This window comes from Poecilia reticulata, linkage group LG13, assembly GCF_000633615.1.
Source record: "Poecilia reticulata strain Guanapo linkage group LG13, Guppy_female_1.0+MT, whole genome shotgun sequence".
Taxonomy (NCBI): Eukaryota; Metazoa; Chordata; class Actinopteri; order Cyprinodontiformes; family Poeciliidae; genus Poecilia; species Poecilia reticulata.
The window spans coordinates 4,293,539-4,316,119 of NC_024343.1; the positions used below are offsets into that span (position 1 = coordinate 4,293,539).

Consider the following 22,581-nt stretch of genomic DNA (forward strand, 5'->3'; position numbering starts at 1 on the left):
TTGTTCACAATTAGTAGCAAAGTACTGCGTCCTTTTTATTTTTCATATATCACGTGTACATTTAGGATTTAGCGCGTCATGTTGACAACTTGACAGCTAAAACCAAAGGTAGTCATCGAGCAGATCTTGAGCGTGTGGCGTCATGTTGTCCGTATGCTGTGAATGCATCCTTCTTACATGCAACAGTTTATTCCTGCTAAAGCAAGCTCCCAGAAGAAACCTCTGGTCAAATTAAACACATTTATTATTCTAAACAGTGAATGGTTTCACAGCGTCACGAACCCAGTCTTCACAGTGGCTCTTTGTCCTCCAGACTCAAAATGAAGTCAAACTCCTCTACGGAAAAAGAAAAAGCAATTAGAACCAGGTTGGGACTGTGACACAAAAACACAGTGACTGGTTCTTACAGACCTGGAGTGAGAGGCTGAACGGAGAGCCGGGCCCTGGTGAACAGAGCCACGTCCTTCAGAGGTCCTCCGTTGGCCCGGTGCTGGAGGTGGTGTTCCTTCAACTCCCACAGCGGAACAAAACGCTTCATCATTCTCTGAAACTGAACATCCACCTGAGGGACCGGGAACCAAAAGCTCAGCTCCGAAGCGGGATCTTTATTAATAACCAACCGGCGAATGAATCGCTTTCCTAACATACCATGCTCCACTTAGGGTTGTCTGGCTTGCTGCTCGCATCGTAGTGAACGTCTTTCTTGTCAAACTGGGTGTGGTCCAGGTAGGCTTCCTTCACGATCTGATCCAGGAAACGGAACTGAGCATCAAACCTACAGTACCTCCCCAGAAGGATTCATACGTCATACCAACATGATCGTGCACCACAATTGTGAAGTGGAGGAAAAACGATGCATGGGTTTTCCAAATAAAAATCTAAAACACTGCATTTACAAATTAGGTGACTAATTAGCAGCACTGGACTTTGTTTAGGAATATAAGCAGGGCTTTTGAAGGTTTCACCAACTCAAATTTAAGACTTTTTAAGACCCTTTGAAGACCATTACGAATGACATTTAAGATCCATATCATGAGAGATGTAAAAAAAAAAAAAAAATGCAGGGGACCAAAACTGAAATTTCCGATGTCTTTTTGTGGCTCTTGGCAACAGCATTGTGCTTCTCACATAATGAAAATGGCATATGGCTTTCTAGCTAGCTGGCAAGCTAGCTAGGTATTCATATGCTAGTTGCTTGTTTGTTTGCTTGCTTGCTGGAAAAGAGCTAGCAAGTAAACTATGCACAATACCTAGCAAGTATTAGCAGCGCATTACGGGTGACCTTGAGTCATAGAATCAGTGAATCACAATGTCAAAGTTTTGCCTTAAAGAAAAGTCCTACGAGAAAAATCCTAAATATGAGATTATATAGTCCCACAACACAATTTAAGATCTGTGATTCATTTATTTAAGGACAGCTAACATTTTCTTTAGTAAATTTCAGACAATTTACATAGATGAATTTAAGGCTGTTCAAGGATGCGCTGACCCCCCTAAAGGTGCTTTTCAAGTTTATATTTGTAAACGATTCTCAAAACCATGCATAACTTTCGACTCCATTCATAATTATGCACTACCTTGTGTTGGTCTTAGTAAAACACATTAAATTTTGTTATTATAGAAAGGAGAAAAAAAAATAAATCCCAGAACTGTTCCAGGGGTCTGAACTTTATTTTTATTAATGCTTCAGCAGGAGGAGAGTGACTCACTGTCATGATCCCTGCGATCCCCGGCTCCTTACAGTTGCTGTGGTAAAAGAAGGCCTGCTGCCCCACTTTCATCTGCCTCATGAAGTTACGAGCCTGAAGACACAAATTTCCTCTTTTCCTCATAGAGTTTTGTTTTACAAAATAAAAGTGGAGTTGAATAATCAACTCAACACACCTGGTAGTTGCGGACGCCGTCCCAGCAGCCGGTCTGATCAGGCAGAGCCTTCAGATCCTCGATGCCAAACTGAAAACAAATGAAGCCTGGATGTCAAACGCTCAGTCAAGGACCACAATTCCTCTCGTTTCTGAAGAAGGTGATGCTGTTTTCCGTACCTTCACGTCGACGCCGTCTTCAAAGCGGCTCTCGGGCTCAGACTTCATGAGCCAGCGGGTGAAAACAGGAGAGCCTGCAGATTCAGAAACCTTTCCCGTTTTTGCATCAGGAGCTGCAGCTTTCCTTTTTCTGCCAGCTGTAGAGGTTTTCTTGGCATCGACGATTTTGCCTGCAACGTTCAATTGCTCATTAGGAAATAAGAAAGCAATAAGAGTATTTAATAGGTCTCTTTCTTTAGTTGCTGTCAAACATAGTGTTTGACAAATTTGATTAATGGGTTAATGAAAAGTTTTACACTGCGGGAATTGAAATGCTTACCTGAATTTGCAGACGCTTTACTCACTCTGGGCTTTTTCTTTGGGGGCATCCTTGTCAAATCCTCCAGAGCCACTGGAGGATTTTATGACCCAGTGTAATATTCAGTGCTTTTAACCCCTGCTTAAAGATATATATATTTTTTCAGATTATCAAACAAATTTTAAGCATCTAGGTAAATATAAAGGAAAATAACGGATATTTATTTTATTGCAAAAAAAAAAAAGCAACCAAAAACTGGGGAAGGGTGATTATCAGTAAGGTTTATTTAAGTGTGGTGAAAGTAAAGGCAGCAGAAATCTATCATGGGACAAATACTTTATCACAGCACTGCAATATAAACACTATTTTTCTTATAACAGTGTGTCCTCCTTAAAATATTAATCTTAAATTTGCTGTGTAAAATTTCCAGGCTTGTTTAAATCGCTGAGAAGCTGCAACTGCTGACCACAACAGCTAACAATTTAATTGTGGGAGTAATAATAATAAAAAAAAAAAGACAAGAGAAACAGGTTTATTTTCCAGTTTTTGTATCATAAGAAATAAATGTTTACGTAATTCACGTGGAACACCTCGACCCACGCCGTGAATTGATTACTATGTGCCCCTAATGGCATGCGTTAAGTAAAAACAAAAAGAAAACAACCCAGTGTAATGTATGGATAAATAATTTACCTTCCTGAGTCAGACAGGCCTTCAAATCCCGCGAAAAGCCCACAGCGCGTGACGTCAACAAAAGGTATTTTCTGACACTAGCTATTTGGCTAATGGTGCATTCAGTGTTAAGCGAAAAACGGGGTTTTAAACTTCTGCTTTCTTACATCTTGCCTCATACAGCAGCTTGTATAACCTATTCTACTGAGCTAATTAATGCACTTTGTGTGACTCATTGACACATATTTGTTTTGAATGCTGTCTGTGTTTTGTGCAGTGTTTGTACAAAATCTGGTGATTTTCTATAAATAAGATTCGGTTGTATATTTTTTGTTTTCCTTTTTGTCACTTGAAAAACTTGGCCAGTATATCTGATTCTGATTACTACTGATGAAATTGGGCACACTATCGTCAGCCAGCAAAGCACTACTGACAACTAAATAAAATTAGAATAACTAACCCACTCGGAAAGTTGATTTGGAGCCCAACTTTCCGAGGTACAACAAATGTAACATAATCTTGTTGGCTAGTCCTTCAGGGACAAAATTTGTTTGCTTTTATTTCCGAGTATTTATTATTATTATTTACAATGCGTATCCGTCATATAACTTGACATTAAAATACAGGAAACAATAGTTTATGTAGTTTATCACAGTGTGGTATGGCATGGGAGGACTTGGAAAAAAATACATTACCCAGCAGCCCAACCATAGAGGTGGGTGCGCTCGAAATGTTACGCGGGGAATCAGCTGGAGTCGAGAAGGAGGAGTAGTTTCCTCCATTCAAACCAGCTAGAGCATGACACGGAAGGAAGCTGAAAGTTATCAGAAATAAAACAAGAAAGTTTGCTCGAGAAAATGTTTATGAAGGGGTTCTAGAATAAAGCTTTAACATCCATTTCAAAGGAAAACTCCTCCCTTGTTATCCGACAGCCCCAGTTGATTCCCGGCTGACTGTCAAGGAGCGCACCCAGTGTTGTAACTGTGCAGGTAAACATGGCCGCCTTCGGACCTCTGTCAAGAATAACCCGGCTAGGATGCAACTTCTGTCGGAACCACCGTTTGGTGTTTAACAGAAACTCTCAGAAACGAGGAATAGCTTCGTGTATTGACCGTAAGTTTATAAATAATGGGAGCTGTGATAGTTTATTTATACTGTAGCTCTTGGGAAATAAAATCTGTAATACTAGTATGTTAGCTATCAGGCTAACGCCACTTCTTCCCAACATTTAAGCCAATATTCAGTAACCAGTTAAATAAAAGAGAATGCATTTCGCACACTGTCATCTCTCAGCTGGCTGTCATTGGTTAGTTTAGTCTCTGTGGGCCTCCAGTGGCGAAGCAGAAGAGGCTACACGCCCCTCTTTAAAGCCTCTCCCCCTCTTGTGTACCATCAGATTTAAAACACCACTTGCATAATTTGGCTTTTTGAGTTCAACAGACTCACGTGAAGTCAGGTTTTATTTACAAAGCTATAGAAAACCACAACGGTGCTGATGAAAAGTTGTAATATATGTCTGAAAATATGTAAACCGAACTAACAATACATTGTAAAATAAATTAACAATTTTACAGTTGACATTTCTGCCCCCTGTGTCTCTCCGTGGACAGCTTCATATGGACTCACAGACGAGCAGAAAGAGTTCCAGAAAGTGGCCTTTGACTTTGCAGCCAATGAAATGGCTCCACACATGGCAGAGTGGGACCAAAAGGTACGTTGCAGTGTTTTCCTTGATAAATGCAATCCCTGGGCTATATTTAAATTGTTAAGTTAGTAGCAAATATATTATTTGTACAAGTGGTGTGTTGTATAATCATTCCACTATGATAAAAGAGCAGTTCAAATAAATAATTGCCACATTTTAATTTATTCATATCTGATAGTTCCCTCAGTGGATGAATAAAGTATTTATCTTTTTATTGCATACCAAGAAATAATATGAACTTCCTTTAAAATTCTGAGAATATGTAAGTCTTTTTGGGATTTTTTTTTTTTTTTGCTTGGAATAATTAAATTAGTAATAAGTTGCATTCCTGGATCTGTTTGCAGCTTCATAAAATATCACAGCATCTGCCTTCTGAAAGTGTTTTTCTGTTCTGTAAACTGGATTTTATTTTATTTTTTTGCCCCGCAGGAAGTCTTCCCAGTGGAGGCGATGCGGAAAGCGGCCCAGTTAGGGTTCGGTGGGATCTACACTCGGCCGGAGGTCGGGGGGTCAGGCCTCTCTCGTCTGGACACGTCCATCATTTTTGAGGCTCTGTCCACAGGATGCGTTAGCACCACAGCTTACATTAGCATCCACAAGTATGGCCATGTCAAATATCTGTCATTATTGTTTTGTAGCTAGTTAAATGGTTTACAGATTTATACATGCATTTATATATATATATTTAAAAAAATGTCAAACTCAGTCGTTTGAACTTATATGGATGAACTTGCTTATCTTGCAGCATGTGTGCCTGGATGATTGACACCTTTGGGAATGACGAGCAGAGGGAGAGGTTCTGTCCTGACCTCTGCTCCATGGAAAAGTTTGCATCCTACTGTCTGACTGAACCAGGTCAGTCTGCATGCACCACGTCGAGAATAACAAAGATATTAGAGAAATTGTGTGGATAAAGTTTGTGGACGAACCCTGAATTGTTGCGTTGGACGTTCAGGATCATAGAGAATAAAACTGAGACGTTTTGTTTCAGGCAGTGGCAGTGACGCCGCTTCACTCCTCACATCCGCTCAGCGGAAAGGGGACCATTATGTCTTAAATGGCTCCAAGGTGAGTAACGTTTTCAGCATTTTGTCACATTATACCTACAGACTTAAAAGCATTTAAGTCTGTACGCATTATATATTTATATAACATAAATCCTATTATATAAATATAGGATTTATATAGTAGGCCGTCACAAAAAAGTAGTGATTAACTTAGACGTGGAAGGAAAAGGATAAATAGGATAAAATATGATAATCCTTTATTGGTTGTGTGGGGTTTTTATTTCCTTTTTATTTATTGTTTTTGGTTGTTGTGTTTAATTTTGGATATTTAAACTATCCAAAAGCAGTTAAAATTTATGATCAACACTGCAACACTGAATATGTGTCCAGTGTTGAGTGTTTTGTACAAAATTAAAGTTTATTGGTCTTTGAGAGGGAAAACTTGCAATAATGCAAGTTTTCAATATTAACAATATTAACAATATGTTAATATTGTTAATATTAACAATATTAACAATATGTTAATATTGTTAACATATTGGTTGAAAAGGGTCCCGAAACAACAATATTATCGTTTATCGCAATAATTCCCGGGACAATTTATAGTCCAGCCAAATTTACTGTGATGATATGTGGCGACATATTTGCCATCTTTAAACTTCATGATTATTTGCTCCTTTGTGTTGGTCTATCACATCAACTAATTCTGCTGGGATTTTAAGTTGTGGTTGTAATGTGATAAAACATCAGCATAAAAGTAAAAGCTCAGATCAGTGTGGCCTTGCAAAGTGATATTTGTAGTTTGTAAGGCTTTAGTGCGACTGAAACATAATTTTTTTCTCTCAGGCGTTTATCAGTGGGGGAGGAGACACCGACGTGTATGTTGTGATGTGCAGAACGGGAGGCAAAGGGCCTAAAGGAATCTCGTGTTTGGTGGTGGAGAAGGGAACACCAGGCCTCAGTTTTGGCAAGAAGGAGAAGAAGGTACGGTGCTGAATGTTGCAGTGCCGTAGTCAGCCGCTAGATGGCAGATTTGATCCGGCTGTTCTCTCCAGGTAGGCTGGAACTCTCAGCCAACCAGGGCCGTGATATTCGAGGACTGTGCCGTCCCAGCGACCAACCGGCTGGGCGAGGAAGGACAGGGCTTCAACATCGCAATGAAGGGCCTGAATGGAGGCAGGATTAATATCGGTGAGGAGGAAGTCACACCAGTTTAGAATATCCAAGCGTTTAGCTAAAAAAAATAAAAAGTGGAATACTGTTCAAAATTCAACACAATGATCAGAGAGTAGAGTCAGAATTTGTCAGTGTGCATATGTCTAGTGAAACGGACACAAATAAAAGAAAATGCAACTATTTTATTCCATTATTTTTAGTGCATTTAAAGGAAAAAACCCTCATCACATTCAATTCAATTCTGTTTATTCATGTAACTTTACATGAATAACTGTAATTTGAAGGCACTTTACAGAAAATGATGCATCCCTAAACCTGTTGCAGTAAGCAATAAATCAATTGATAAATAAAAACTAGCATAATTTGCATAATTTACTGTTTTTTCTCTCCCTTTTCTCTACCAAAAACTGGATGACAAAAGTCTTCAGTCTGGTGCTTTGGTCTCAACTAGCCGTTGCTTTAAGAATCGTCTTATTTATAGACACTTAATAATTCATTTTATTTCTTGCTTCTGTTGTTTTTGTTACTTTATTTTGGATATTTAAAATGTCTTCCAGTTCCAATGTTAAATAGAGAATGTGCTTCATTATATTACTTGAAACTGGTCTCAAAACAACAATATTATTGTTATCATAATAAGTTGTCCCAGAAGTTATCATCCAGCCAAATGTGCTCATGTGACAGGCCTGCATATTAATAGCTTTTTTTTTTCTTTTGATTTATAAACAAAGTAACATTGTGACATTCTAAATGTATCTGCAGCTCTAAAGCTGGTGTAGATAAAGTGTCTCCTCATCAGCTCAGATGGAGGATAATGCAGGCAGGTTTTTGCATAATGAGTAATGGTTTGTTTTCTCCGGATTAGCATACACTTGATTTTGTAGATGTAAAAAAAATTCAGGATTAGTGAAAAAAAATATTTAGTCATTGAAGCTGTTTTTTATTTTATTTCATTTTGTTTTTACTCTGTGTTCTCCGTCGTCAGCTTCCTGTTCTCTGGGAGCAGCGCACGCCTCCGTGCTGCTGGCGAGGGATCACCTGTTGGTGCGGAAGCAGTTTGGCGAAACGCTCGCCAACAGCCAAGTAAGCAGCTTCGGTTTTCGCACTCACACAGGAACGCCGAAAATAACCGTAAAATGCAACTTTTGTTGTTATTTTTATGTGTCTGTTTCTACACCGCTCGTGTAGTTTCTGCAGTTCAAACTGGCAGAAATGGCCACCAAACTGGTGGCGTCTCGCCTGCTGGTGCGCGAGGCCGCCACGGCGCTACAGGAGAACCGAGCCGACGCYGTTTCGCTCTGCTCCATGGCCAAGCTTTTCGTTACAGACGAGTGCTTCAACGTGAGTCGGACTGAAATAATTCCCACGGCATTGTGCTGCCATTACCATGTTTTAATGTTGGGATGGTGTCTTTAGGGTGATTTTCCATATATTCACAGAGCAGCTGTTTTTATATTGACATCAAATCACACAAAGATCGACTGTTTGCTAATTTTATTTACAGGTATCGAAGGTAAGGGGTTTGGATGCGAATCCATGGTGGGCTTTTCTTTAGGAAAATAATAAATGCCCTGATGATCAATTTTGCTGGGTGATAGATTGTCCCTGTAATTATCACGATAAATGATCATTTGTAATTTTGAGACCATTTTCAAGTACAAACATTGATATTGGCATAATAATGCAAGTTTTYCCTCTCGAAGACGACTAAGCTTTAATTTTGTACGTAACACTTTATTTTGGATATTTAGATATATAAAAAAAAGCAACCCAAAAACAGTAAGTAAAAACCATGCACTACAGAAAGAATAAATAAAATGAATTATAATGTTTATGTAAACAAAATTGCCCTTTAAAAAATATTCCTTATTACAATGGAAATTAATGAGCTCATCTGAATTTATAATCTGATCGATTAATTGCTTATCGTGACATGTTTAACCATGTACAGGTTTTGTGTTTATCTCCTTAAAAATAAAATCTCAGTAAAAAAAAAAACCCATTGGGGGGTAAAATAGCTAAATGCTAAGAGAAACATTTGAGTGGAAACTCCTTAGAAAACGGTAATGCTGGGTTTTTGCTGGCGGCTACCTACTTTTATAGAAACCTTTCTACATCTGGGTCAGTAGGACCTTTTAAAAAAAAAAAAAGCCCCCCACAAAAAACACAAACTCCTCTTATTTGAGTTAAACAGCTTTGGGACAACAGACAAAAAGCACATTTAATATCAGAAGTGGATTTTGAATCCCCTCCTGGTGTTGGTAAACCTCTTACTCCAAAACTCTCCCAGTGACGGATGAAATGTCACTGATTGGTCATCATTCACAGTCGGGATTATTCCACCGGTTTAGTTTGGAAACGCATCCAAAAAAAAAGTTTTCTCCAAACCATTCTCACGTCTTCTTCTTCCGCAGGTCTGCAACCAGGCTCTCCAGATGCACGGTGGCTACGGTTACCTAAAGGACTACGCAGTGCAGCAGTTTGTGCGGGACATCCGAGTCCATCAGATTCTTGAGGGTGGGCTCCTGTTCTCCTTTTGGCCACAGCAGATCTCCGTTTTATTTATGGGCTTACACCTTTTATTGTCTCCTGCAGGAACCAACGAGGTGATGAGGATGATTATTTCTCGAAACCTGCTCACAGAGTCGTGATAAATCTGTTCCCCCCGCCTCCGGACGGACTGCGTAGTTGTGGTCTTGATTTATTGCGACAGCGTGGYCGGTCCTGATCACACTTCTTCCAGTTTTGACAGAAATGATCAGAGAGGTTGGTGTAAATGAGATGTTACTTTTGAGGTGAAGCATCAGATTATTTTCTGCGTTCTGAGCTGTGACAGGGCTCTTAAGGTGGAAATCAAGATTTATCCTCTAATGCAAAGTGCAGCACCTTATCAGGAACTGCACAGGTTTTGATGTATAAAAGTCTACAATCATAGCTCATTACACTAAAATATTGGCCACATAAATGTTTTTCTGATTTATCTGCTTAAGTGGAAAAAAAACAAAAACTGTTCCCCTGCTCAGATTTTGCAAAGTAATAGACAGATATAATGGTAGTTGAAGGTCAAGATTTCACTTYCAGAACAATCCTGACACTGCAAAAACACAAAGTCATACCAAGTAGTTTTGTCTTGCAAATATCTTCGTACAATTAAAATAAGCCAAAACTAATTTACAAGTAACTTTTCTTCAAGATTTAAGAGCTTGTTCTCAGGCAGCAATCCATTAAAATTGATAAAAACAAATGCTTGTTTTCACTGGGAGATTATTTCATTTATAACAAGAGAGAAGTGAAAAAATCCACCGGTGGAACTGATACCTTTTTTTAATCCGTATGAACAAATTCTTCACTTAAAACAAGTTACAATAACTTGCAGAGAAGTTACTTGTAAGTTAGTGTCTCATTTCAGGTGTGTTTAGATATTTGCACTTAAAAACTAAATAAAAGTACTCGGTAAGATTTTTTAATTTTATAGTGTAAGTATAAGGGATTTCTTTTTTCTGTACTCGAATGCTAAAGTTACTATAATATCACCATTTTATACAAACATCCCGTCTTTACCTCTTGGAATGCTCAATAGAAACATATTTAAGCCCGAAAGACCTGGACATGTTTAAAAAAAGAAAAAAAAAATCGGTTCAACCTTGTAGGTGTACTACATTGTCATCTTTTTATATCAGATGTAACAGTACATACACTTTACAAAAACATCCACTTCTGTCTCATCACTTCATTGAAGGCTGCATTTTGCAAAAAGTCTTGGGATCCACCAAAATCCATCTTTGTGACCTCATGGGTGACCTTTGAGTAGTTTGGTTATGCTGGACACTCCTCTGCTTCGTCCTCCATTTGCGGACGAGGCGGCTCACTGAAATGTTTTGTAACTCCTTCCACACCGATAGGTGTTGGTGAATAGAACTTCTTTAGATTGAAGAATGCWTTTTGTTTCCCACTTCATGTCGTCGGTCAGGTTCTGGCAGTACTCATGCCCGAGTGTCGGAAATGAAATTGAACTCAGATTTCCAAAATGCAGTGGACCACAGTTGATGTTTTAATATGAGACAGAAATGACTTTATCGTGTAGGGCGTGGTTGGTTTGGAGGCGTTTGTCTCTTATTACATAATTGTTACATTTATCTGATGTTAAAATTAGTATGATGTGAAACATTTGACAAATACGCCAAAAGAGCTCTACATGATGGTAAATATTTCTTCACATGCTGAAAATCATGACTTAATGTTTATTTTATTGTTGTTATTTTACAATGTGAAGCTGAGGAAAACAAACTATAAGCAGCCCAGATCGTAGACAGAAGTTTAAGGTTAATTAAACTGAGGGATAAAGGTTTGAAGACATCACTGTCACAGTTTATAAGCTTAGAATGCRWAGTTACGTTCACTAGTTACTGAAAAAATTTAAATTTTATGCTATTACAAATAACTTTATAAAATTAGATGTCTTTAAAATGTTAGTTTGTAAAGAATCAAACATTTGTCAATAACATTTTTTTTCTGCCTCCATGTATTTGTTCCAAGTGGCCTTCCATGTCATTGTACCTGCATTTTGAGTGTTTTTATCCAGATTTCTGATCTGGGATCAGCAGTHCGGTTGTGTTTGCACTCYAAAATAAAACATCTAATCTTCCTCAAAACAAATATTTTGTGCCTGATTCACAYTTTGGTCTTTTTTTTTTGTAATGTTCAAAATATAAAACTCACATTAGTGGTCAAACAATCCAGAATATTTTATTTAAAAAATAAATAAATAAACGTGAGAAATGACAACTGCATTCAAAATAACACGTGAAACCTTTTAAAGCTGCAGTAGGTAACTGTCATTCAAACTATGTTTTTACATATTTGTTAAAACTGTCACTGTGTCATGATAGTATGGTCATAATTCTTGCTCAGAAGAATTAGGATTAAGATAATTGTGGAAAAAAAAAAAAGCACTTCTCGGACTCGTCCCTGTGGTTCCACTGCTTGATCAGAAATGACCAATCAGAGTCAAACAACCAATCAGCCAAACTCTGATTGGTTGTTTCTGACCGGGATTACTCGCATTTACMATTTCTTTTTGTTTTGTTCTTTTTTTTACAGATAATTGGTCATATATAATACTGTCATGATAAGGTGATAGTTTTAACATATGTAAAAAACAAAACAAAAAAACATACTTTTTAAAAACAAAAGTTACATATTGCATCTTTCACAGCATCAGCCACATTATAACCAGCATTTGCAAGAAAACCAGAACCGACTGAACCAGCTGAGCTGTTTTCTTTGTTAAAAACCAAACGGCCTAAAAGTCTGYGGTGGCTGATGGAAAATCAAGCACCGTAATTATAAACCATCAACGTTACACTCAACACTTAGTTTACATTCAAGCTACCGTAACAGGCAAAGTACTCTTTAAAAATGAACACTCGGTACCACACCATGGAATCACTCTGATATTTCTGCAACAGCTCAACACATTTTAATCAAACACAACGTGAGCAAGTCGAGGAAAGCAAAGTACTTGCACCTGAACTTTGAGTTTGTTTTTTTGTTTTTTTTGTTGCTCAGAACTAACGCTTGGTGAACTGAAGACTAATCCCTACACAGGCAGGGAGAAAGGGACATAAAAATGTCCATTATAAGGTTATTATACAAAGCTTAGAAATGTAGTCAAAACATTTTAATTTCCGATTAGCTGCGAAACCCTTTAGGATACGTCTCAGTGTTTTTATATCGAGACAAAATGCTAACCAGGCTATCTCAACGGTTGGATTCTATTACGAGGCGTGTAAAAATAAATATATATTTCTTTGTATTGAGCGTGAATGCCGCATCCGGAACAAATGCTGCAGAGAGACGAGGAACGCTGCACTGAGWTTGATTCCTTCAACAACCTGAAGGGAAAGTTTTTGCAAATAAAGTCCCTCGTCAGACATTTTCTCCTCGGACGACGTGAGGAAATGTTCTTCGCCCCGAGGCGTTCTCTCCATCTGTCCTCTGTCAGCTACACCAGGGAGCCCGCTTGGCTCTGGGCGGGCACCATGACGGCGACGGCCCCCATGCGCGTCAGAGTGGAGGAGCTGATGTGCGGCGACGCGGCAACCRGGCCAGGAACCTGAGGCTGAGGCCCCTCAGTTCTTTTCAGCRGGGTGCCAACCACGGGGGSCCTGGCGATCTGCGGGGGGCCTCCGTTCGCGCTGGGCGGCYTCTTGTGTTTGCGCACAGGGGTCCCTCCTCCCATGTTGTACCCGGGGAGCCCCTGCAGGCTGCAGGCCGTCCCGGGTCGCAGCTGGTAGGCGTTGATCACCGAGCCTGTGTCCGATGCCGAAATGGGGGAGTACGGGTACGGGAATTTGGGCTGGTGGAGGTCCTGCGAGCGGGGGCTGGTGGCTATGGACGACAGGGTGCCGTTTTTCGACACGATGTCCGAGCCGGTGTTGCTCTTGGCCCACGACACTCGCTTAGGMGCCTGAGCGTCCTCCCTGTGTTAGAGAGAGACAGGAAAACATTCAAGAGGCCGAGGTTTTTTWTTTRTTTTTYTTTTTACAGATTATCYGTCTCATATCATACTGTCAGGACTGTGACAGTTTTAAGATATATGTAAAAACAAAAAGCTTTTAATACATATTGCCTGCTGCAACTTTAATTCAGCATTTTGTATTCTATTCAAGGTTTCTCCCAGAAAACTTGCTAAGCCCGGTGGTTGGGCACTAGGGCAGCCATTCATCCAGCGGCCCGTTGTGTTTTTGAGTAAAAAATGTTTTAAAGTTGACAGGAAATTTGAAAAGATCACTTAATAATTATGTGTTATTAAAAGATTGGAAGATTAATATTTGAACAACTATATAGTCTTAAAAAATGAAAACATTTTAGAAAGACTTAAAAAAATAAGCAATTCTTAGCCTGGTGGCCCGCCAGGCTTGTAATACMCTGAGGGAAATCCTGCTATAACTGTTTTGCTGCCTTGTTGTATGAGAATGAACAAAAATRCAACCAACATTCAGCCTCCCTTTAGGCTATACATTCGGTTTATGATTCTATTGAACAAATCTGCGACAATTTCRATTCCCTAGTGTAGATAATAAAGCGATCATAGTCAAACCCTCACTTGATCTCGTTGGCCATCTCCTCCTCCGTGTCCTGCCTCCTCTTCAGTATGAATATGAGGATGAGCACCATGGCGACCAGCCCCACCACGGACCCCAGAGTCGCTGCAGCGATCATTCCACCGTTGGAAGCTGTGGTGGGGGAAATAAAAAAACAAAAAACAAAACACAAGCAGCATTTAGATTCAGGCGTGTGATGGAGCACCAGCAGATTCTCTGAGGGGGGGRGGAGGACGAGCGAGGGTACGTACAGGTGATGACCTCCAGGTTAATGGAGCAGCTGTCGGAGCCGGCCGTGTTGCTGGCTCGGCAGATGTACTTCCCCGACATGCCTTTGGTGAGGTTGCTCAGCCTGAGGGTGCCGTGTCTCTCGTCTGCAACACAACCGCACGGTTAGAGACAGACGCGTATTCAGGAACATTGCTGTGAACGTTGAGACAAGTCAGGAGCCTTTGGAGGAGAGCAGTGAGTGACTAGAGGGCAAAACCGCACAAGCTAATTTGTGGCTGCAGCAAACACAGTCAGSATTTTATAAATAGTGTTTACGTTCAGTACAAGTAGTTTCTCTGTGCATCCAGAGGTGTTTGTGTTATCTATTTTCCAGACATATAGTGCCATTTTATAGCACAATCAAGTAACTATGTTACCTTTAGTTGTTATGGCTCTGTATATGAAACATAACTTAAAAGAAATTTGACTGCGCAGTTTGACAYTTTGACATTGGGTGCCTGTCTCTTTAAGAAGCTCCTGCTCTTTCCGACACTTCCTTCAGCACGTCGTCACGATGTTTGTCATTATGCAGTTTCCAACCATTCATAGGAACGTTGGATTGAGAAGTCATTTGCATTTTATGCCCAGAAGATCAGGCGTTTACTAATTGCAGCTGCCACTAGTCTGGGGGAACCAGGGATTAGGATTTAATTTGTGAGAGCAATCGTTGCCACGGGAGATTCAAGGATTCTTCAGACATGCATGAAAGAATCAAAGCACAAAACACTCCAGGTGTGTTTTTGATGAGGGAACAGCAGCCTAACATGATAAAAAGCTCAAAGAAGTCGATTTCACATAACAATCCTTTTTTTAAGRAACATTTTCAAAAGGAAGTCAACTCTGTAGGAGCTGCAGAGGTCAACAGTCATATGGCAACACAAAGGAACATTTCAGGATTCTTGAACAAAAATCTTAAAAGTGTGGCATGCATTTGCATTCACCATCTCTTCCCATTACCCTGCTACATAAAATTGAGTCGTCAAACACCAAATCAGTATGTCTTCTACAACGTCTTGCTGATCATTGTAATTTGTTTGTTGCTGTTTAGGGACTCACACTTTGCATATTGTTAAATATATTTAGTAAATAAAAAGGACTCCAGCTGTCCAMGACGATGCTCACAGTGGATGTATGTGCTTAGTGACTGATGAGTTGTGTTATGATGAAGAAAGGTGACTGTAARATTTGGGTAAGTCATAATCATTATTCTCATTGCAAATTTCATGAATATTACAAATAATTACATTTTGTCCTGATATCGTGGAGCCCAGCAAATGACAGTAGCTGTCCTTATTAGAGAATTAGTTCCGTTTTTTTCTGCTGCCCTTGCTTGGTCAACACCACGTTTGCATTTACATCAGATCAGCGGCGGGCCTTTTGGTCGGCAGCTCCAGGCGTTTTAATAATTTCTCACACAGAAGTCACGACATATCGCTGAGTATGTTTGCATCTGTTACACAATCTGTTCCTCTTTGCACATCTGGTTTTAAAATTGTAAGCTACAAACACGGGCTGCAGAAAAAAAAACAAACAAGCCTCATGAGGGACTTTCCACTTCAAATCCCCTGAAATCCAATCTTCCACGTCATACTGCAGCATGTCTTCATGAAAGAGATGACAYGTGTTATTGAGTAAAAATTGCCCCCTGGGACCCGTTCATAACTGCTTGCAGTTCTAGATTTTCTTTCATGTTCCCTCGCACTAAAGTTGCAGACTCACCCTTGTTTATTTTATATATGCAGTCACAGAAATGTTAATTTAAAACTGCACATATGTACGTACACCTTTGAAGCCATGTTTGTTGTTTATAGGCTCTAAAATTTTGGTGCAAAAAAAAACAGGCTAAAAATTGATCTGTTAGTTGTACGTTTGTGTTTGTTACATTCTGTCAACTTTAAAAGTTATGTGAATGCAAAAACACAAAGATTAAAATATTTGAACGTTGTTTTGAACTTGAAATTTGCACATCACACATTTCTTTTATGCTCACTTTTAAGAAAAAAAAMMMRKTKKKKKRWTKKTYYTWRKYYTTTYYTYYTTYYWRKTYMAMMMMRSMAAAWKRRRAAAAAAAAGATTTACTTAGAAGAAAAAAAAGAAATCACACAAGAATTTTTCTTCTTTTCACTTGCYTTTCAAATCGTGAGGAAAAAAGACTAAATAATTTCTTTGCTATTCTGTTTGTTGTTTTCTGCACATATGAAAGGAATAGKTTTTTATATTTCATATATGTATTCTGTTCTTAACAGAATATATACATATATTCTTAACAGAAAACCACAATTGATCAGATTTTGCACTAAATATTTTTTTCATCACAAAAAGACAAAAATACTTATTTTAATCTATTTTGTTTTTTACTTGCAGATAAATAAGAAACTGCGCTTTTGATATCGGATTATAGTTCAACATAATCTTAAAATTACATAAAAGTGTTCTTGGTCTAAGCCAAAACTCCCACCCCGTTAGTGTCTCATTCACAGAGCAAACGGATAATCTTTTCACTGTTTCCAGCCTCTCTTGTCAAGGACATGRCAAAATCCAAGTGAATCCCAAATAGAAACAGCTGTGCATGTGTCCCCTGCATCAGCCTCGGTTGGATTATCTCATGCCTCCATCTTGAAAATCAGCTGCAAAGAAATGAACCCGATGCTGCCAGATTAGCAATACGTCAGCTGACTCAGAGCCTGGAGCGAGTTCAAGACGATCGGATCCCCTCGTGCACGCGGGGGTGGGGGGATCTACTTCACATTGAGATGAGAATCCCTGCCATCACTGCGATTCACAGCCACAGTCAATGGAAGTGAATAGTAAGGGTAAGGTAAGATAATTTTATTTATATAGCACATTTTTAGCAACAAGGCAATTCAAAMTGCACTTGCTGTGTAACTCCTAATATACCTTTAAACAACTGGAGCACACCAGTGGGGTTTATCCAGCACAACATGAAAACACAAGATGGATTAGCATGTTTGCTAATTTGTGGCTTAATCCTTTCCAGTGTTTGGGGATTGTGGGATTTTTCAACTGCAATTTATGGGAGAAACATAATTTTAGTGGGTTTTATCAGGTGACAAAATTAAGATATCTTTGGAGAAGAGAGGAAGTTTTTTAAACGGTGGTAAGCGRTCCGGCTGGAGCAAATCAGTCCCAAACAGTGGCCAGTCCACCTCCATGCTGSATTTTTCTTTTATTTTCATTTTCTTCCTAAGTGAACAATGGCTTTCTTCTGCACAATCGGATAACATCTGCWCAATTTAGGGATTCTGGAGACTTCTTTTATTGTCTTGAGGTCTGCTGTTTGGGGCGAAGCTGCTTGAACAACCAGACCTGGGCCTGGTTGTTGGCAGCTGTTCAGAGTGCCGTTTCTCAAACCTGGGCCTTGATTGATCGATTTATTTCACATCTGATATTGCACTGTGTCAAACGAACCAACCTTTTTGAAAAACCTGTTCCCCTCCTCGCCTGTGGTGGCGCTGCAACAGTAACTACTGTAGGAAATGACACAATCACCTCTGAAGAAGACAGAAAGCGCAACTTGCTTCTTCATGAAATGTAAAAAAAAAAAAAAAAAAAAAAAAAAAGAAGTACCGTCAGATTTTTTGTGGTTGTAGGATTCCTCTTTTGTCTTCTGTAAGAGACAACTAGCCATTTTTTCCCGCCAACACTCTTGCGTTTTGTTTAGGTTGTATTTACCCAGAAGGCCCTGTGCTATATTTCGCTTCCTGCTTTTGGAGTGGTCCCAGGTGTTCACAAATGTATTCAAACYGCACCACAGTTCACACTAATCTAACAGAGACCCAGGTTTGAGGCGGACCAGAGTTAACTCTCTTTGGTAACACTTTATTTGAAGGGGTGTGCAAAAGACTGACATAACACCTGTCATAAACATAAWGAAGTCTTTATGGATGTTTATGACAGTTGTCATGAAGTGTCATTCGATAAATAATGACATTTTAATACAAAGTTGCTCTAAAAGTTGCATTGAAAGTCCATTAAAAATGGCAACTTTGCATTAAATTATAATTTACAAAATCATGCAAAGTTGGCACTTTTAACGGACTTTCAATGCAACTTTTAGAGCAACTTTGCATTAAAAGTRTCATTATTTACCGAATGACACTTCATGACAACTGTCGTAAACATTCATAAAGACTTCTTTATGTTCGTGACAGGTGTTATGTCATGTTCATGACAGTGTCATGTCAGTCTTATTCACACCCCTTCAAATAAAGTGTTACCCTCTTTGGACCTGACTTTCTAGAAACRAACTAGAGTTTAGTAAAAATGGACTAAACGGGCTTGGTGTGAATGCGTCCTACCAGTCATGTACTTGTGGCGTCCAGCCCATATGGGCTTTAATACACTTCACATCCAAAACACACAAAACAAGATGGCCGCATACAAATCACATGCTCCACGTTACATTTTTTTAATTCACTGGATAAAGCACTTATTCCTTTCTTTCCCAAACTTTACGGACAAAAGCAGAACATGAAAAAAATGTCCCATCATACATCCAACTTCAGATAACCAAAATACATCTGCATTACTTCTATTTATTAATATAAAGACCAATTTAACTGAGAATACAGAGGACAGTAAAGGAGTACAAGAAATCACCCACAACAACAAAACAAACATTGTGCCGACACAGTTTTGAGTGTTAATAGTGAAGCTAAACTGGCCTGTCACGGCTCAAAAGCTAACATGTCAGGAAAACAATATAAGAGACAGACTTTGAGGCAACTTATTGATGGCATGCTGTGTCAGATTGGGAAGAAATGGAGCTTGTAATGGAACCGGATCCATACGACACTCTGACTGAAGAGAGAGGTGATGGTTACTAGAGCACATGCAGCTCAAATCAAACTGAGGATCTTTTGGATTCTGTTAGTATTTGAGTATTTTGTGTGAAAATACAAAATATAATATACACCCTACGTTTAAATATGCTCTACTGCAAAAGCAACAGAATCTAACAAAACATGCATGGTGTAAAGATTTAAAGGACTATTGTCACCCTTTCAAATTTGGTTTCTGGATATTTTCAAGTCAATTGGAAAAAAAAAGAAAAAAAAAAGGGTCGTTTCTTCCCTTTAAATCTTTTTCTGACGTTCCAACAAATGGCAGGTACAGGTGAGAAAATACAACTCCTCAGAAAGGGGAGGATTATTTTTTATTTGTTTATTTACTTTTTAGGTGGACGGTGGGGGGGGAGAATGTATGATTGAAAAGCCTTACCCATGAACCCAAGGACAAGCATGGGCTGGGGGCAGGCTCTCCATTCTGGGATTTTATGCAGGAGGAGAGATGGTAAACACAGAGAGAGAAAGAGCGAGCGTGAATGAGACGATGAGGAAGAAGTGGAGCAAACTGATAGGAAGGAGGGAGGGGGCGATCAAGCAACCTATAGATTTCAGCAGGAAATCATGAATATGAGAGAGTCAACAGACAGAAAGAGAGAGAGAGAATGCTGGTAAAAAAAAAAAAAAGAGCAGTGACAGCACAGCAATTTCAGACTCAGACAAGTTAGCATCAGCACATCAGATAAAGTTGAGCGTTGATAATGTGATGCGTCTGCGCGGGCAGCCCGCTAAAACCTGGGTTAATGGACAATCAGAGGGAGTAGTTTTCCTCTTACGAGTCTGGGGACTTTTCAGCAATAAAGAGATGAAGGCCGAGGGATCAAAGCGGTTAAGTCAATACGCAATCAATCAGCCTTAGTCCCGTTGTTCGGAAACAGATGGCGTTTGTCTCTGCGGCGGCGTCTGAAAAGAAGCGTCTGTAAAATCTGTGAAATAATGCATGTGGCATGCAAAGAGAATAGGATAACCGTGCGCTTCCATCTGCAAAAAAAAAAAAAAAAGAGGATTTCACGCCGCAGCGCGCTGTGGAAAATTGAGAAAGTGTCCCTGAGGTGTATCTTATCTCTACAGGAGTTGATTCCTTTGTGTAAAACGTGAGAAGAGTTTTAGCATTTAAACTAGAGCTTTGGTTAAGCATCATTAAAACTTTAGCAAACTGTCTTTAAGAAGGAGAAAGTGGGTGCTAAGGACTGTTTTCAAGGTAATTGGCTCAACAGAACAGCGCCTMTTTTGGTGTTTCTGTAATTTGATTAGACATCCAGTACAGAGTGAAGAAAAAGTAACACCCTGCTTCCACATGTCTGCTGGGAGAGACATGAGATTTTAATTATTTTGCAGCTGATTCTGTACATGATTTATGAAAAATAGTAATGCCTGCCACAAATGGCATGCCGTTAATATTTCAGAGACCTCAGAGGATTTCTCCAATCATTTTTCCCCGGTCGGCTTACATCTTATTAACGTCAGGCAACCTTCCTTCATTGCGAAGCCTGAACTCAGACTGAACAGACGTTGAAATAACTTCTGTCGTGCCAAACAAAGGAACAGAAGGTGTGTGGAAATAGTAAGAATGTGACAAATTGGCAAAATACTGTCTTTATTAGTCTGTATGTGAAAGAACTGCTTGCCGCTGCCGACGACTAGCATTGGTTTTAGATGTCAGGTTGTTAACGTTCTGCTAAATCATCAATGCAGGAGTGACATGTAAAAGAAAAAGGAACGCAGGGCTTTGCTACTAAAGAGGTCAGCTCTGCTAGCTCGACTTTGACACTGTAAGATGTAGATGTGCTGAAGAATTCAGTGTGTTTTGGTTCAGTTTAATAAAAAAAAAATGGCGACCCACACACTGTTTGACAAATCATCAGTAGAGCAGGTGTTTAAATTAGCTAATCAACCTCAGCTATGTTCAGACGATTGGTTATTAATAATCGCAAAGTAAACATCAAGCCTGAAAACATAAAACTTTAACATATTCAATGTTCTGTTTTTTTGTGTGGGAAATGTTTGCGTGTTATTTTTTAGGTGTTGTCCACCCGACACACCGATGGAGCGGTTGTCAGTCAGTTGCTATGGCTCCAGCTCCGTGTGTAGCATAGCTGACACAGAGAGCGAGGAACAGGAAAAACACGAGCAGTTTTGAGCTCTGTTATTAATTTAGTACCGCACTAAATTAATAATAGCCACATCTCCAGGTTTCATTTTGCTAACAGAGTTGCTGGACTGCGCGCTTTGGATGGAAAGTGAAAGAAGAGTCTTTTAGCCCTCCAAGATTTCCTGATGTAAACAATAACATGCAGCGTGTCTACATGGTCTGGGCTGAGATACAGAAAGTCTGAAATCCTGTTAAGAAAGACAGTTTTTACTCTTTAGTCCGGCTTATTTCAAACGTAGGTGCACAAAGTGTTTGAGTCGACTCCCATTGAGACGTACTCACTTTGCATTGGGGAGAAAAAGACCTCGGACGTGGGCGCGGCCTTGGTCCACTTGTAGTGAGGGGCGGGTTTTCCCTGGCTGGACTTGCAGCTCAGAGTCACGTTGCCCTTCACCACCGGGTTCCCCGTCATGCTGCAGAGGGGCGGCGAGGGCGGGACTGGACACAGACATATGCGGCGGTTACGGCATATTAACACATGTTAGATGAGAAAATACATCCGTGACCCTTTCCTGAACATGCACATTTGTTTTAATCCACTGCGGGTGATGTAGAGATTTCTTAGGGCAGTGGCCAGATTGCATAAAAATAAGTAGATATTAGATCCCCCTGCCCGTCCTCCCGCCTCTCGCTCTTGTTTCTATCTACTTCTGGAAGATGACATAATTCTCTCAGAGCTTACCGAATCCCTTAACAGCAGATGAGTTTGGTTTCTTATGTTTTCCTTTAGCGGACTGCCTCGATCCAAAATCCCTCAAAATGTGTTTGCTTGACCTGAAGTTGTAAAGATTCCACATATTCGAGCGTTGTCAAAGGTTTCGTTACCTTTGACGTTAAGCCGCAGCTCTCCGGAAATGCCGCGCCCTCCGGGGACGATGACGTGGCAGAAGTAGAGGCCCGAGTCGCTCTCCTGCGTGTTGTTGATGTAGATGGAGAGGTTGGCGGAGGGCATGGTCACGCTGAAGCCCACTCTCTTGGTGAACTCGTTTTGTCCGTGCCCAACTTTACCTGAACTAAAGTTAATCACCTGCGCGGAGAGAGAGGAGATTGGCATTGAGATGTTAATTATCGTTGGAAAAAGGAAACGCTCGTTCACGTGGCAGGGCGATCCTTTCCACTTTTTTGCAGCTGTTCTGCTCCGATCTTTTTCTGGATTTCTGCATCGGATTCACAAAGCAGATTGCACAAATGCACGAAGGAGCAACCCTGCCTCTGAAGTCCAACAGTGGGCAGCAGTTTGCACCTGTTTTTGTATCTGGTTGCAGTAAATGCAGAAGTAGCACAAAGA

The 22,581-nt window shown here is 39.9% G+C and overlaps 3 protein-coding genes across 7 annotated transcripts in view; 1 reads left to right on the forward strand and 2 right to left on the reverse strand.

Annotated features, from left to right (window-relative positions):
* Positions 1-221: 221 nt before the first annotated feature.
* thyn1 (thymocyte nuclear protein 1) lies at positions 222-3,121 on the reverse strand. Of its 2 annotated transcripts, none has more exons than XM_008425008.1 (8): positions 3,034-3,121; positions 2,362-2,478; positions 2,043-2,212; positions 1,885-1,953; positions 1,710-1,802; positions 649-744; positions 412-562; positions 222-336 (listed from the first exon to the last, which is right to left on the reverse strand). In XM_008425008.1, exons 2-8 carry the CDS (start codon positions 2,408-2,410, stop codon positions 290-292), a joined length of 675 nt encoding a protein of 224 aa, XP_008423230.1. In that variant the 5' UTR covers positions 2,411-2,478; positions 3,034-3,121; the 3' UTR covers positions 222-289. The 2 variants fall into 2 exon arrangements, with proteins under 2 accessions (XP_008423230.1, XP_008423231.1); XM_008425009.1 differs by having other exon boundaries at positions 2,362-2,481; positions 3,034-3,107.
* Positions 3,122-3,971: 850 nt separating this feature from the next.
* acad8 (acyl-CoA dehydrogenase family, member 8) lies at positions 3,972-9,901 on the forward strand. 2 transcript variants are annotated; one of them, XM_008425010.2, is made up of 11 exons: positions 3,972-4,125; positions 4,623-4,723; positions 5,147-5,316; positions 5,463-5,572; positions 5,709-5,785; positions 6,571-6,708; positions 6,780-6,915; positions 7,886-7,983; positions 8,089-8,241; positions 9,315-9,417; positions 9,496-9,901. In XM_008425010.2, the coding sequence occupies exons 1-11, from the start codon at positions 4,008-4,010 to the stop codon at positions 9,549-9,551; spliced, it is 1,260 nt and encodes a 419-aa protein (XP_008423232.1). In that variant the 5' UTR covers positions 3,972-4,007; the 3' UTR covers positions 9,552-9,901. The 2 variants fall into 2 exon arrangements, with proteins under 2 accessions (XP_008423232.1, XP_008423233.1); XM_008425011.2 differs by lacking the exon at positions 3,972-4,125 and adding an exon at positions 4,447-4,534.
* A 1,719-nt stretch (positions 9,902-11,620) lies between these two features.
* esamb (endothelial cell adhesion molecule b) overlaps positions 11,621-22,581 on the reverse strand; it is a 66,448-nt gene continuing 55,487 nt past the window's right edge. Inside the window, exons 3-8 of one of the 3 annotated variants that reach the window (XM_008425012.2) lie at positions 22,119-22,320; positions 21,576-21,731; positions 19,518-19,562; positions 14,258-14,380; positions 14,009-14,138; positions 11,621-13,382 (exon numbers count right to left, since the gene is read on the reverse strand). In XM_008425012.2, coding sequence (XP_008423234.1) covers positions 12,905-13,382; positions 14,009-14,138; positions 14,258-14,380; positions 19,518-19,562; positions 21,576-21,731; positions 22,119-22,320 — 1,134 coding nt within the window. In that variant the 3' untranslated portion in view covers positions 11,621-12,904. The remainder of the gene's footprint in view (positions 13,383-14,008; positions 14,139-14,257; positions 14,381-19,517; positions 19,563-21,575; positions 21,732-22,118; positions 22,321-22,581) is intronic. The other 2 variants (XM_008425014.2, XM_008425013.2) reach the window with 2 other exon arrangements.